At 42.8% G+C, this 15,781-nt stretch overlaps 1 protein-coding gene across 1 annotated transcript; it reads right to left on the bottom strand.

Moving 5' to 3' along the window:
• Positions 1-4,740: 4,740 nt before the first annotated feature.
• MSRB2 (methionine sulfoxide reductase B2) lies at positions 4,741-13,526 on the bottom strand. Its single transcript, XM_013296425.3, is given in 5 exon segments — positions 4,741-5,610; positions 7,271-7,418; positions 11,377-11,453; positions 12,434-12,501; positions 12,504-13,526. Coding segments are annotated over 5 exon segments (495 nt in total). The 5' UTR covers positions 12,598-13,526; the 3' UTR covers positions 4,741-5,502.
• Between the last annotated feature and the right edge of the window lie 2,255 nt (positions 13,527-15,781).

Raw genomic sequence — 15,781 nt, 5'->3', positions numbered from 1 at the left:
GAGTACTAAGCTAAGTCCTCACCAATCAGAAAAAAAACAAACCCGAAGTGAGACTTTTTCAGTTCCTTCTCACGCAGCCTGCCTCCTGATTCAACCTCATGCTGGAGATGTTCTGGGATGGCAAAATCCTATTTTTGCTCAGGGAAAAGTCTCCCTTCTTCCTTCCTTGTTCTGACCGGAGTCAAGACTAGGTTTTCAACAAGTTTAAAAGAGAATCCAACTGATTTGCAGTGTGGCGCAACAGAAAAGAGCATCGCTACAGTTCTGTGGATGCATGGCTAAAATAATGGGCATTATGATTTCTGGTGAAAGGAGTGTGAAGCTGCTAGTAATATAAGAGTAACCTGCTCCTTCTTTCCTATCTTCTCTCTGCGCTTACAAAAAACCCATGCTGCCTCCCAAGCAAAGAAGTTACTGGCAGCAAGCTGTCTTCTGTCATTTCTACCTAAAGCTATCCTGGAACATGAAGAATGTCGGTTCATTTTAGACTGTGTGGCAATACATAGCGCAGCCAGAGAATACAGTGGGCTAATTCCTAACCAAGCCCGTATCACCTTTGCTCTGAGAAAGAGGTCAAGTATTGCTCTCTATGTGCCAAAGTTGCCCTAGTTGGCTTAGTTTTGGTTTTAATACCGTAGCTGGAAAAGCACATGTTAATTTTACCTTCTTTCTTTCAATAATTCACCCCTGCAAACAATCGAGTACCAAAATAAGTTTTAGAAAAAGCAAGGTCTGAAGATCTGGACATTGTTAGGAGCCATGCACAATCTAATTCTGGCTTTGCTGCAAATTTAATTTGTAGTCTTGAGCAAGTCAATTAAATTCTTCTCATCAAGTCTTCCCTCAGTAAAATTGAGAATAATTACTTGCCTTGTAGAGATGCTAAAAAGACTAAGGAAATCTTTAAATAGTTTATTTAAGATGTTAAAATCTCTTAAGAATTCTATAGAAACCTCAATTAGGGTTTATGAAAAGGTTATTTAAAAACACAATAGGATAAAAAGAATCATCATTGAAACTAACTAATGAAATAACAGTGTTGAAAAACTTCTCAGATGTGAAGGATAGAACATAAATCTGTAGTTGCTTGGCACAGTATATTCAGCTCAGAGAAGCAACTGCTTTTTATTCCCTATGGTGGAACAAAGTCAGTGAAGATACATGAGGAAATTCTTGTAGCCTATGATACTCTTTAACAGTGTCTTCCATTATTATTGGACTCTATTATTCTTGACCTTATAACACTTTGGGCCTTTAGCTGGGATCTCTCCTGGTGTGGATGGTAGCATAGACACAGAAGATAATGATGTTTCCTGCCCCAAAGAACTTATGGTCAGAGGTGCTGAATGTCCAGTAGTTTACATCATGTGGGGATGACACCATAAATGTCAACAGCTGTGTTTTTAGACATAAAATTAGTTCATGTAAATGCATCATCATGGGTGGTAAGCTCAAATACATGATGAGAAATGTCACATGGATTCCCCTGGCAGATGCATGAAACACAAGGTAACAGTGGTGTCATTACAGCAGGCGTAACTGTCAGAGTACACCAGATAGCTCTTGCTCTACGTGCATACTGAGCGATGTGAGGCCAGGAGGAGGCAGGGTAACTAAGCAGCCTTGCAGAGTCTTAGACGATCTCCTCATTGATTTTTGTGGGCCAAGATAAAGCAGAAATGTATTTGATGAAAATGTGACCTTACATTTACACAGGCAGACATTACTAGCAGAGCACAGGCCAGTACCATCGGAGTGTCTGAGACAAAACACAAGGTGGGATCAAGCTGCGATGGATCTTAAAAGTGAAAAATAGCTGTCTGAGCTGATATATAGAGGATAAAAAGCTAGCTTAGCTCAAGAGATAATTAATTTATTCCCAAATGAACATGGTCCTTCCCCCCCATCTTGCACTGTAAGACGAACAATAGAAAAGAAGGCTGTCAAATAGGCCGTTTTAACCCATTTGATCCATATAATTTTTCACGAGTGATAATGTTATAAGAAGATGGATCAGTTAAGAGACTTCTGCCTTATCCCCACCACACTACTCGAGACTGCTGTGCAACCAGTTCCAGCCACTATCTGATACAGCAGAGAAAGTAAGAGTCAAACATTGCTAAAAAACCAAAACAACCAACCATCAGAAGAACTAATTCAAGAAGCTCATACCCATTTTGTCCACTCAGTCCTCCCATACCTACCCCACTCCCTTTTCTCTGCTCAATCCTGCATCATTCATTTGTATTTTTAATAGAAGAAGTGCAAACTGCCCACAGTGGGGAGGGCTGGGAGTGATAAAATATTCCAAGTTGATTATTGGTCATACTTGCAAAACAAAACTATTTCCCCTTTTCACCTACTGATACATACACGTGGGTATACACAGACACCTGAACACTTTTAGATTTACAAAGAATTGTTAAGGGGCAGGATAGTCAAATACCTCTCAGTATGCTACTCCAAACTTCAGCCACGCTGAAAGGTGATGTGCCATTACTCTGATTTTACACACATGGCGAAAGCCAAACCTTCCTCTTTTCCCCATTTTCATTTGAATAACCAGAACAAGATTGCTTAACTGGGTGTCTGGGTTCTCCAGGACAGCAGAGTGGTGCTTTATGCCGTTTGCTTGGTGACATATTGCTGTAGTCAGGCCAGGTGCTGTCCTTGAAGTTACGAGTGTGTTCATATGATTACATATCTGTAATTAACACTGCGCAAGCCGAACTGGGGCCTTACCAGGCTCTTTCTTCAGGTCATCCTGCTGCATAAGTGAGGAGGCACCAGCTGTTGCTTAGCCTAAATGTCCATTTGTATACAGTGATGTTTACAGGTGTAAAACAAATACACTGTCTGCTCAGGCAAGCTTCCTCTGTCAGTAATAGTTACCAACTTGCCAGTTGACCAAGAGCTGGTCTCCACCAACCATGTACATATGACGTACTAAACTGAATGTGGTTTGCACACAAATCTGTGTGTGGACACTTGTTTTGTCAGCTCCATGGTCTGTTTTGTTTGCATGGCATTCGGTCTGATCTGTAGACGGTGTCAGCGAGACCTGGTATTTAATCTGTGGGGACAGGTAACGTAGAGGAGTTATAGAGGACTGTATGAAAAATTTATTTGTAAAAAGGTTGTAATGATTGTTAAAAACATAAGGTATGAAATGTTAAAAAAAGGGGGGGGGAAGTGTAGAGGAATAGGTTAGCCAACTGTGGGTTGGCTTCAAAGGTGGCGAGTTGGCTGATGTAGATGAGGTGCAGGTGTGCCTGGTTCTGTTGAGTGGTTGAGAGCCAATGAAGAGAGAGCAGCTGAGGAAGAGACAAGAGAAGAGAGAGTGTGCCCTGGATGAGACAAGGAGAAGGTAGCAGAGGGACTGTATGAAAAGTGTGCTGGTATGAGGTGGTGAAAGACATTGTTGCGGCTTGATAGTTTGCAGAGTGCTGCGACAAGGTAAGGAACAGGTATTTTGCCAGTTCTCTTCCTACTTGCTGAGATTTGCAGAAATGAGGAGCATTTTGATTTGGTATCCTAGCTAAAAGTCCTCATACTTAGGTAGGTGCTGGCTTCTTCACTAGCACCTGGCTGAACACAGGAGCCCAGCTGGGGACACCTAGTCATGCTCCTTTCTGAGACAACCCTCTCCTGATGGGAAAGGTGAGGAGACGGAGAGGGCTGCCTGACTGAAGAATACCTGTGAGGGTCAAGCCCCCTTTCCTGTAGGTGTGTGATAGATTTTAAGAAAAAAAAACCCCAAACAGTGAATGAAAGTGTATTGGGATAGGGGATTCGGAGCATGTGAGGATGGTGATTTCTGTATGACCTGTGAAGACTTGTGGTTAGAGCTCTGAGCAGGCTGAGCACGTGCCTCCTGGTCAGAGCTGGCAGGCGATAGCAGTAGGTGGTGCAAGGGCATATATGCCAGGCAGAGCATGATGCAACACAGGCACAGCAGGCAGCATGCTGCTGCCGTTTACTGACACCTCTGAAGACAGTGTGACCGTCGCCATCTACAGCACCAGATAAAACCAGTAGCAGCAAGTGTCTGCTTCATTTGTGCTGTTTCACATCTCTGGTGGCCTTTGTGCCATTCTGGTTTAATTTGTGCTGTTTCACATCTCTGGTGGCCTTTGTGCCATTCTGGTTTAACTTGGCTGTAGTGAACACTGTCTTCATATGGTATTTTTTAAAGTTATTGCAGAATTCTCCGTAGAAAGTACAGGAGAATGAAAAACTTCAGAGCTCCAAGACAGAGGGAGCAAAAGTAAATTCAGTGCAATAGAAGTCCATTTTCCGAAGACATTAAACAGTTTTAAGACTACACTAGTAAACGAACACATCCTTTTTATTACTGAGGCAACCAAAGTGGGGAGAATGGAAACAGCCTGTTATAGGTAAAGCCAAATGAGATGTTGCCTAGTAACTCTCAGCAGGGAAGCATTTAAACCCAGCCAGTTTAGTGAAGCTGATGTTCTGACTCAGATTACTTTCTTTGGAAAAAAATCTGAAAGCAGGAAAGCTCAGTTTAGCAAATATACGATTTATTTTCCTGCTACAGCAAGCGATGGTGACAATGCTTGGGAAAATACAGAACTACTTACAAACTTGTACAAGGAAGAACAGACCAAGCCTGTTTTCGGTGAAAGCATGACTTTACTGAACATGTTTTTTGATGCTGATTCCACACCTCCCACCCCCCCAATACAGTAAATTTCACATTCATTTTTTATTTCCAGATTCTGAAATACACAAGTGATAACAGAATTCTGGAGACATTACACAGATTGTTACAGTATTATCATACTATTTCTTTCAGAGGAAGTTTGTAGAGTAAATCCTACTTCATCCTTGCTATTGGACACGGAACCAAAGTAACTGATTTAAAAGAAAGACTTCATATTTCCACTGGTTCTCTTGCTTGGAATAGTTTTAAATAGGCCTTCCTTCAGGACTTTGCTTTTATGGATTCACAGAAAAGTCACTTGTCTTGGCTAAAGGTCTCTCACATCAGGGGATGCCCCCCCCCCCCCCCCCCCTTTATTTGGAGATTCATATTATTTTTGCTTCCCTTTAGAAGGATATGATGATTTTACAGAAGTGAAAGCTCTGGCATGATCAGTCATGTACATCTGTATTCCTGGGTGCCACAACTACTGTTCAGCATAGGCAAAGTCACATTCAGGAGAGCACTTCATTTCAGCAGCCTCAGTACAGCTAATGACGATAGTTATGAATGTGAAATATTGCATAGATTTATTGTATTTTTTTAAAATTAAAAACCCAATAGATGAACACTTATATCACACTAACCATGAAAAGGCTGACTGCCAAAGAGTTACCACAAAAATATGTATTTTATCAACACTCATAATAGCTGGAAAGCAAAGCTGCAATGGCATGAGTACTAACATTTGAGTTCTGTAGCAAAAGTGTGAGAGTTTTTTGCAAGCCTGTTGTACGAGCAGTGAAAGGATGTTCTGTAAGCCAGTGATCCATTTCTCACTGGCCAGAGCCTGGTCTGAAGATTAATGAAACACTGTTGATACGGAACCTCTGCCCAGAAGGTGCGGGACCATCATCAAACACATGGCCTAGATGGGCATCACACTGCAACAGAAATTATGTGCCATTACTACCGTTGCAATTATGGACCAAGATTATGCTGGTACCTACTGTGTTATCCTGAATTAGGAAACTTGTATGATGAATTCACTGTTGAGTTGCGTGGTGGTGTGACACAGGGACTCCTGGGGAGAAACTAGAAATACATCCTGGAATAACCACCTCTGGGTGAATATCTGCCCCCAAATAAGGAGATTGCAGAAGACAAAGTCAAAAGGTACTAATGCTAGAAGGTACAGGAAATAAATGGGAGGGTCTAGACATCTCAATATATAACGAAAATTTCAAGTTAATTGAGACGGTCACTGTAGGCCTTTCTCACAGGTCAGCTGAGGATTCCCCCCCCCAAATTGCTGATGGGGGGCAAAAAAATTAGACTCAATAGCTATCAGTGGTTCATTACAAAATTGGAAGGTTGTCTTTAGCTGGGGTTTTGAAAGGTGATTGCTGGATATCGCTGCAAACATGAACCCTGCCATGATAATGGACTGTAGTGAACGCTTGTTGTGTTTGCAGATAATACCTAGTTCTGCTAGAAGTGGCTGCAAGCACACTGAAGGACAGTATTAGCAATCTTAAGAGTCTGGAGAAACAGACACACACAAAAAAGCTTAAGACACAATTCATTAAACTCAGTTGCATACTTTTATACCTTAATAGAAGTAATAAACAGCACAGATTTAGGGTAAGGAAGAAATGGTTAGGGGTGGCAGTTCTTTAGAAAAGGACTTGGATATTACAGCAGGTCCCCAAACAAATACGGGTCATAGGCTGTGGAAAGGTAAAGATGTAAGGACGGGAACAGTATCTATAATGCATCTAAAAAGCCTCTAGTCTCTGATGCTAGGCCCAGCTGCAGCACTATGTCCAGCTTTGCACTGTACTTCAAGAAGGAAAAGGATCAATTGGAAGGAGTGTAAAATAGAGCAACAAGACAATCAGTGCACAAAAACCATGACACAAAAAGAAACAGCTGAAGGAACTGGCCTTTTTAATCTAGAAAAGAGATGACTGAGGGAGTCAAAATAGCTACCCAAAACAGAAAGGTGGCTTCTGTGAAGGAAGAGAACCTGCAGAAGACAGCTGTGAACGTGTGGGGCACAACCACTGCCATGCAGGTCAAATACTAATGAGCTTCAATGGCTGCAAAGCAAACATTGCTTTCCCCAGTGTCTAACCAACAGCAGGAAGGCATGAAGGTTACAGGTCATTAGGCAGTAAGGCTGTGGTGTCTCCACCACTGCATATTTTAAGAACAGCTTCAGCACATTTTGCACGACTGAATGAGGAAGAACTGCCCCTGTGATGGGGCAAATGCGTGGACTGAATCTCAATCCCTTCTACTGTCAGTTATCACATCCTGCAGTTCACCTGAGGTCCTCTGAATAAATTTTCGGTCTGAAGTCCAGCCCTTGCCTATACTTACACAACTATCCTCCCATGTCACATAATTTTCTTCACCCCAAAGGGACTGCCTCTGTGATACTTCAGACTCTACTCATGTGGTCCATGCTGGGTGAGACAGAATGGTTCCAGTGACACCCTAATTCTCACTGCTGCATTTAGGTAGGTTCATTCATGGGCACAGAGAAAACTTACTTGTTAGGATTTGGGTCTTTGGGTATCACCTCCAAAATAAACATACCTGTTTGCAGACTACTTCAGTTCTAGTTGATCCCAATGAGTTATCTGGTCGGCTCATGATATTGGTGTTGCTTTCATCTCTGTCACAAGTACCATGAGCCTCTGAAAATGATGACCATCCAGTCCCAGAATTATACTTCTTTTCTGAGCTATAGTGGAAAACAGATCTTCTTGCTAATTAACAACAGAGATGTTACAAAAAAAGCCTGGTTTTATTAAGAACATCAGCATTTCCCCCCCATCCCTGTCTTGTACTACTATTAATAATATCTGGCACGGTAGAAGTTTTCTCACTGGCATCAAACTGTGCTGGAAGCTCTTCCCCGAAGGAAGTTCTTGATCAGCCCACAACAGAAGCATTTGCCTCACCGTTTCTATTTCACTGACAGGTTGGCATTTTTTAAAGCTTGAAAAAGGGGTTTTCAAACAACCGAGCACATTGTTTAGCTGAATTACCCCTGCTAAGTTGCAGTTTGAAACCTGGCCCAATACAGCACAGCCTCAGACAGCAAAGTTTACAAGAAGAAATGAAGTATGGAAAATGGCTGGCTTGGCTCACTGGACCAGGCTTATGCCTGATGATGGCTTCAGCTTGCAGTCAGCCATTAAACCGGTTTGGAAAATCAGATAGAGCCTTGCTCAAACCATCAATCAACCAATGACAAATCCTCGCAGCACAAAGATCTATTTTTTCCCAATAGATAATTGCAGACATCAGAAACAGTACGACAGAATGTCAGCTTGTGGGTGCCTCCTGTTAACATCCACGATTACCAGTTCTGTTTAGCAGCATGTTAAACCCTAGAGCATATTTGAAAATAAGATTAGAAAAAATTTTGGGATTTAGCATACAGAAACGAGGTAATCCCTCCTACTTAAAGTTGTGCAAGCTTTGATAGATATGGGTACTTTTCTGACCTAGTGTGAGTTAGAGTGAGAAATGAAGACAGACTCACGCTCTACTAGGATAAGTGGTCTGGAGACCCACCGCAACCATTTCCTCCTGATTTCCCACGTTTCATCCCATTTTCACAAACCCAATGCTCTTACTGGCATCTAGTGGTTGATGGAGACAGCAACACCAGCAGCAGCTTTTCTGTGATTAAGATTAGTCCATACATAATTTAAAGCAAAATATTTAATATATATCATGTATATTTTGGTGGGATATTAAGACAGCTAAGAAAAGTCTGAAAAAACTTACTTGCAGTGCCTTTTAGAAAGGCAAGGCAAACGAGCTGGGCAAAAGGCTTAAAAAAATCCAACCCAAAGAACAGTGCATGCTTCAGCATGCAAGTTATAATTAACTGTACAGGGCTTGAGCAAGGCAACTGTGGAAATAAGAGAGAATTTGTAAACACAGAATGACCAAAGGCTCATTTCTGGGTGGGCTGTTGTTCAGTCCTTTAGATCAGTCCACAAAGATCCATGAGAAATGCTCTCCTACCTCCTCCCCTCTGTAAAACTGGGGAGAAATAGGACACAGCGCAGAAGCAGGCTGCACCAAAGCAAATGCAGTTTGCAGACTCAGCGTTTGTACAAGCAGGTATTTAGGGCTCCAGGCCTATTTACTTCCAGTCAAAGAGGGCTCCCTGCCTTCCCTGTTACAAAACCACGCGAACACTGTGCCTACCAGCCACAGAGTCCCGAAGAATAACCGTGGGGAACACAAATGTTCGTGTCTGTACATGTCCATGCATGACTTCTGAGTTTCCCTGACATACTCGTGCTCTTTCTTTTTTATTTTAAAAACTTCTCAGTCAGAACTCTTCATTTTTTTTGACACAGGGATCCTTCTGCTTATTCCTACATAGATATGAGGATCCTCTCTGAAACCCTGTAAAGGAAGGTCTTTAATGCTGTGTGGGTTTTGCATCTGACCCTGACTGACTCCATCCTGTACATGCTGCTCAAAATACTTAAGTTTATTGTAGATGTTTTCCACTGCTAAAGGATTAATCTTTTGAGCTGTTAAACTAACTCTCAACAGAAATGGTCTCTGTGTGGTTTTACTAACAGTAATATCACTTGGATTCCCTAATAGAAACATTTTAGTACCCAAAAATATTGCTGTTCAAGATCATATTAGTCCTTTGAAGTATTTCACCACTTAACTTATGGATAAATGGACTTTCCCTAAACATATGCGTTAGATTAGCCTTCGACACACCATTCCTCCAGCACATGTCATTTACTTTGATCCCTATTTCAGTCGTCCTGGATGTAATCCAGATAATTCTAAAAAGTGCTTTTTGCTGTATGAATCTCAGCTGTAGGTTTATGGTTCGCTGAAGGTTTGAGATTTCATTAAAGCACCACAATTTGCTATCTATAAAGGTTAGGGGTTTGTTCCACATATTTCCATCTCTTTCAAATTAATATTTGGTAGCAGAAGGTAATAAATTCTGGTATAAATGTATACAAACACATATACTTTGAAAGAAAGGAGGAAATGCTTCATGTTTACCTGTAGCTAATAATCTAATGCATTTGAGAAAGAAAGGACATTTTTAATGCACTAGGAAATAAACATGATGAATGAAGTTTCTTACCAAATACCATATTTTCCTCTCATTTTTAGTGTCCTCCACAATGCAATGCATTCATGAAAAATATATTTTCAGGCCATTTTGAACACTGAATCATTTTCAATTTTCTTAAAAGGTTTTTTTTCTGTATTTCCCTGTGTTAGTCTGTAAGACCGAGCATTATTTTATGCTTTAAACAAAAGTACCTATATTGTCTGAGAGCTGGCTACTGCAAAAACCAGCATGACTGGTTATATTGTTGTTTTGTTATTAGTTTAGCAGCAGAAGCAATTGCCTCCAGTGCTCATCTCTCTTCATGTTGGCCTGTCAATATCTATTGTCTGATATAAAGGATGCCTGAAGTAAAGGAACATTTTAAGGAACTCTCCCATAGCTTAGCAATTTAAAAATTCTCTGATTTATCTGAATTTTCCAGATGTATTTTTAGGTTTTGTATTTGTCTTCGGATCATTCTGCAATGCTACATTAGCTTCTGAAATAAATTTATTTAAATGTCTTTATTAGCAAACCTCTACAGAAAAAGATGCATTTACGCCAACGTTCATTTGCCTAACAATAGTTTTCTATACTTGGCCAAAGGAAAACTGTTCACAGTTATCAGCCTCCAATTTTACCATTTAATTGCTTAGTTTAGGTTTATTTTTAACAGCCGTTACACTTCCCCGCCCCTTCTTACTATCCAGCTCTCTTGTTTCTCAGCTTCCCACGTTGAAGTTCTGATCTGTGATGCATCCTTTAAAGTCTTCATAAAAATGGGCATGTTAGCTGTATTCCATTGAACTCTCAGTTGGGAATAAATAAAGGCTGTTTTCTAGATCAAAAATATGAGGAACTGTCTTTTCTGGTTCAGTTACAGAGAACAGAACACCCTCTGCACATCCTACTCTGAGGCACTCTGTTTCCTTTTACTTAGACTTTAATGAAGTTGCAAAATATATAGTATTGTAAAAAGCACAGAGGTTAATAGCACAGTCATTTGCAGCCAGGTTTTAAAAAGTAGATGTAACGAAAAAGACAAAAATTGTGGAATTTAATTTAGGGAACAAGAAGGGGGTGGGGGTGGGGGTGAAGAGGAGCTCTTGCCTCCAGTAGGAGGGACCCAGCACTAAGAACATACCAGCCGCTAGACTAAGGCAGACCAAAGGTCTCTCCAGCCCAGGAGCATGCGTGGCAGAAGGTGACTGGAAGAGCGCAAGAACAGAGCAAACATACGGTGATACTCATGCACAAATACATGTATTCTGTGGCAGCTTGTGGCTTAGGGACCTCTTAATTATTGTCAACCAAAAATGACAGTGTGTGTGGCAGGAAAAAGAGGCAGACCTTAACATAGCAACTACTGTTTGCTGGCCACTGGAGACCCTCATATGCTCAAGAAAAGGGCAAACCATGAACCTGTATCACCACAGGTGTCCTGGGAATCTTATACATAGCACTCTAGCACCAAAGGATTGTTCTTCTGACCTTCCCTTTCCATTCCTCTCACGAAGAGACGCTGCCCCTCCTGCTGCCACAGTTAGGACCTTTTAAGGATGCTGTGAAATCTAAAGGATGTTACCTAAACAGTGGGGCACTGAAGCACACACAGCAGTATATTCCTGATTCCGTGTTATTCAGATAGATCCCACTAAATGGCTTTTAAAAAAGGAAGGGAAAAAAAAAAAAGAGAAGTTAATAATGCAGGTCTTTAAAAGCTCACCATCTGGAACAAGCATGTAGGAATCAGATTCAAACCAGGAGAAAAACCATAAAAAGAAGGCTTCACAGGGGGGCTTTGAAGAACAAACATTAGCAGCCTAAAGAAATGAAGGGGAGGATGCTTTTGGATTAATAGTGAAGACTACCCACTGCCCCCAGAAACTTTGAGACCAGGCAGATGCATAAATCATCCAGGTACCAGGGCTGGAGTCGTGACCTCCAAGGCACTTGTGAAATGTGGAGGATCCCAAAGACTGGGGCTCCGCTATGGAGTGCCACAACTTCAAAGTGGCTCTACAGAGAGACTCTCCTCCTCCCTGCATGGTCTGGAATTGGGATTCTTATTTTACATATAAGGATTTGGGCACAGTTCCCATCACTTAATCCCATAGTACATGCTCCGTGCGTCCCAAAGCCCTGGCTCTGGGCTAAGGATGCTGGCATTCCACCCACAACGCTATGTGGCCTCCATCAAAGAAGGAAGCAAAGTGCAGGGACAAGGTGGGTGGATGATCTGGCACGAAAGGGACAACTCAGCTCCTGAATGGAGTGCTGTGTATGAGATTTCCATGGATAATCTACATACGGTCAAAAAAAGGAGACTACAGGACAAAAAAATGAACTTCTTCTCTGGATAGGGGCTTCCACTACTGCCACACAGAAGGCTGAGCTGGCAGTAAAGTATTCCAGGGGAAATAATAAAAAAAAATAATAAAAAAGAATGCAGATAGTTTTTTCATATGCAAATCAGTCTGGGTCAGAACACAATCCATGCAGTTCAGTGTGTTGAGTCTAACTTTCATCCACAAGAAGGCAGGGGAAAACCTTTGAAGCAACTGCGTGCTGACAGCTCCCCAGAGCAGGTTTTCCTCTGCCCAGCAGGCAGAGCAGGTAGCTTAGTCTTGGGCAGCATTAGCACTTTTGCTTAGCGGTTCAGTTTCTTTTTCTCTTGTAACATAAAATTGCTCTGGAGTAAGTTTTTTTCCCAGTTTATAGCAACAGTTGCTTCAGCTTGTTTAGTCAGAGAGCTCCTGTCTTCTGTTAGGTATAGAAAAACAATTTGTGTTATTTTTAACACCATTTTAACTTAGACTCTGTTGATGCTTTCCATTATGATCTCAATTCTCCTGAAGTTTCTATGGGTATGGACAGAGCACAGGAGGAGTGTTCAGGGACATAAGAGCAGGGGCAAGTGCAGGACTTTGCATCTGCTTTCCATTCCGCGTGCTACATACGGAGAACAGCTCCAGCACACCACTTGGGAAGGCTCTGAGTGGAAACAGGCACCTACAACCCAAGGTACCATCCGCTCTCCCAGGACAGCCCTCTGTTCTGGCTTGGAATAACTGCTGGTGCTCCTGCCTCGTCCCTGGGTATCACTGAAAGGTTTGGCAGGTTGCCTCTTGGAAACTTTCAGAAACCAGAAGTAATGCTCATTTGTGGGCTATTAAAGACTAGTGACTTCCACAGGGCCTCAGGGAAGCGCGGTGCTAAGCAGGGTTACTGAGAGAAAGCAACACCAACAGCCCAAGAGAACTGAGGCCGTAGTTCATTGAGGGACATACAAGAGAGCAGAAGTCACCTGTCATGGTGCAAAGCCCCAGCAGCGCTTCTTACGGGTCAGTACGCACCATGCAGAACATTTATGGTGGTATATATTAATATTAATTAATAGATCGGCTGAAAAAAAAATGAGTAAAATAGCTTAATTCCTTCCTAACCAAAAAGTCCGAGGTGGGGAATGGATTCATCTCTTGCAATGCAGTGGTGATATTGGGGAAAAGGAAAAAAAAAAGGAATTTGAAAATTACAGTTTAACCCCAAAAACTATAGTTTAGCCTGCTAGTTCAAGAGCAATACCTACAGCGGGCTGACATAGCCCTTTCCAACTGGCTAGAGGACACTGGGGATGGGGATGCCCTCCTGCCCTCCCCCTGCGCCCCTCTCCTCATGCTCTGGGCGGGGGGATACATGTGCTGCTGTGGGCAGCGTGGGTGCAGCCATGGCTACTCCACGGTGGGGAGCAGAGGAGGAGGCAGCTCCTGAGCATCCTCTGGAGCAGGCAAACTGCCGTATCGGTGGGGTGGGACTGGGGGGGCCGCAGCCGGCGTCTCCCCCAGTCCCACCCCACCAGGTTGCACATCCAATGTATGCATTCAGCCTAAACAATTGCACTTTAGCAAAGCACCTGATTAACACAGAGATGCAGCATTAGCAGGAAAGGTTTCAATCACTTCTTACCGAGAAGCAAAGAGGGATCAGCTTAAAAACTGAACGATGGCTGCAGCTGTAAATATGACAAGATCCTGTCGAGGCATTTGCCTGCAGCCATTACAGGCTGTTTTTAAGGAGAACGATCTGCATGCAAAAGCGCTCTTGCTCTTCTAAAGGCATGCTGTAGGCATTGCTCTTAGTTGTATTGATTGAGTAATTGCAAAGGCAACCTGCTAGCTAAGTGGCTGCCTGTTTACACGGTGTGATTTGCAGTCACAGCTGCTTTGGCTTGGCCTACAAATATACCTGTAATAGGACACGTGTTTTAAGTTTGGCCTCCTGCCCTTAAAAGGTAGACCTAAACACAAGTTACTTTGCCAGGTTAAGCCTTAATGCTGTTGTCTGCTTGTTTCCCAGTAGCTCCATTTCTGATTTGGAATTAGTTAGTTCATCTTTACGCAACAATGTGGAAGGAACTGTTTTGAGTGCATCAGACAACAAAACTAATAATGGTGTTTAACACAAAATGATTCTGTTTAGTCTAATTCTTCTCGCTTAATTTTAAAATTAATGCTAAAAAACAGTGTTGTGTGATCAGTCCTGTATATACACACTCTTATTGAACCATCCTCGTGTCTAAGGGTGAGTTCAATGGCAGCTGAGGACATCCAACACAAGGTATGATTGGTACCATGGCTGTAATCAAATCCTCTGCTCGGATTCACGAAGCTGTGCACCGAAAGACAGATAGCAGCAAGGCTCATAGATGATTGCCTTTGCTGTCTGCGGCAGCAGGGGAGGGGGGGGCACACAGCTGATTAATGGCTTTGTCCTATATAATAAGACACGGTGGAGTGAAGCCAGAGTACCTTGATAAAAATCCTGGAGATACGATACCTGTGAGTCCTCAGGACGATGATTCAGGATGGTAGGAGAGCAGTGCTGCTGGACAGGGAGGAGAGGGCTTTGTGGGGGCTTTCGGTGCTGGCAGAGGGCAATGTCTGTGCTGTGGGCAGAAGGACAAGATTTCCCCATGTTCAGCCATTTTGGGAAGTGAAGATCAAAGATCTTTCCAAACCCCTTCTAGCTTACCCCTATGGCATTTTATATCAATCATTTAGTCACAGTTTAGGAGGGAATTGGAACATATTAATGAGCCTTTGGAGAGGAGAGACCTGATTTGACACTCCCCCAGTTCTGGCAAATGGTTTAGGGCTGCAAAGTGGTGGCAGATGATGGTGTCACTCTTGGGGCTCACTGCTGCTGTCTCTGGCTCAACCGTGGAAGAGAGGCATTTCTCTCCTGTTCCTGGCCTTGATCTCAGGCAGCGTTTGCTGCTGAGGACAGGTAATCAATGGAGTTCTCCCTGAAGTATCTGGGAAATGAAGGAGGGTGAGAGGAAGTGATTAGTCCTGAAGCTTGCATGTTTTAATGTAATTGACATTGATTTAACTGCGGCTTTTTTTAAAGACAAAACTTAATAAAATATGAACTGTCGATGTCTTCCTTGCAGCTCCCTGTTACTGATGCTATCCCAAAATGCAGCAGTTTAAAGGCAGCGGGAACTGAACCAACACATGCCCATTGCTGTGGCACCTTCCTCCAGCTCTGGAGAAGGGGAGAAGGTGCCTGGGACATGCACCCAGGGGAGCAGAAGGCGTTAGGCTCATCAGCCCTAGCCTTGTCATCCTCTCTGTTATCCGGTTTATTGCAAGCTGCTCCTTGATTAAAATGAGTGCTGTGGTGGAAGAGACAGATCCCATTCATCCCAACGGTCATGATCTCCACTTGAGGAGATCTCCACCTCCATTTTTCCCTCCAACAGAAGCCTGTCCTGCAATCCTCCAAACCGGTGTGACAGGTCTTCCTCAAGCGGAAAACAACCACCCCAGCTGGAGGTATTTCATTTTTCAGCTCTTCAGTGCTGAAAAACCAAATCATTGTCCTGTCACGCCTGTAATATTGCCTCCCATGGTTACAGCACATACCAAGCTTCGTAGCTAGGCAGAGAACTGGCCTGCATTTCTCCCCATAGACTGTTATAAAAGCCA

Source organism: Falco peregrinus, chromosome 5 (genome assembly GCF_023634155.1).
Source record: "Falco peregrinus isolate bFalPer1 chromosome 5, bFalPer1.pri, whole genome shotgun sequence".
In the NCBI taxonomy this organism is placed as follows: Eukaryota; Metazoa; Chordata; class Aves; order Falconiformes; family Falconidae; genus Falco; species Falco peregrinus.
This window is presented reverse-complemented; position numbering and strand designations above follow the sequence as displayed.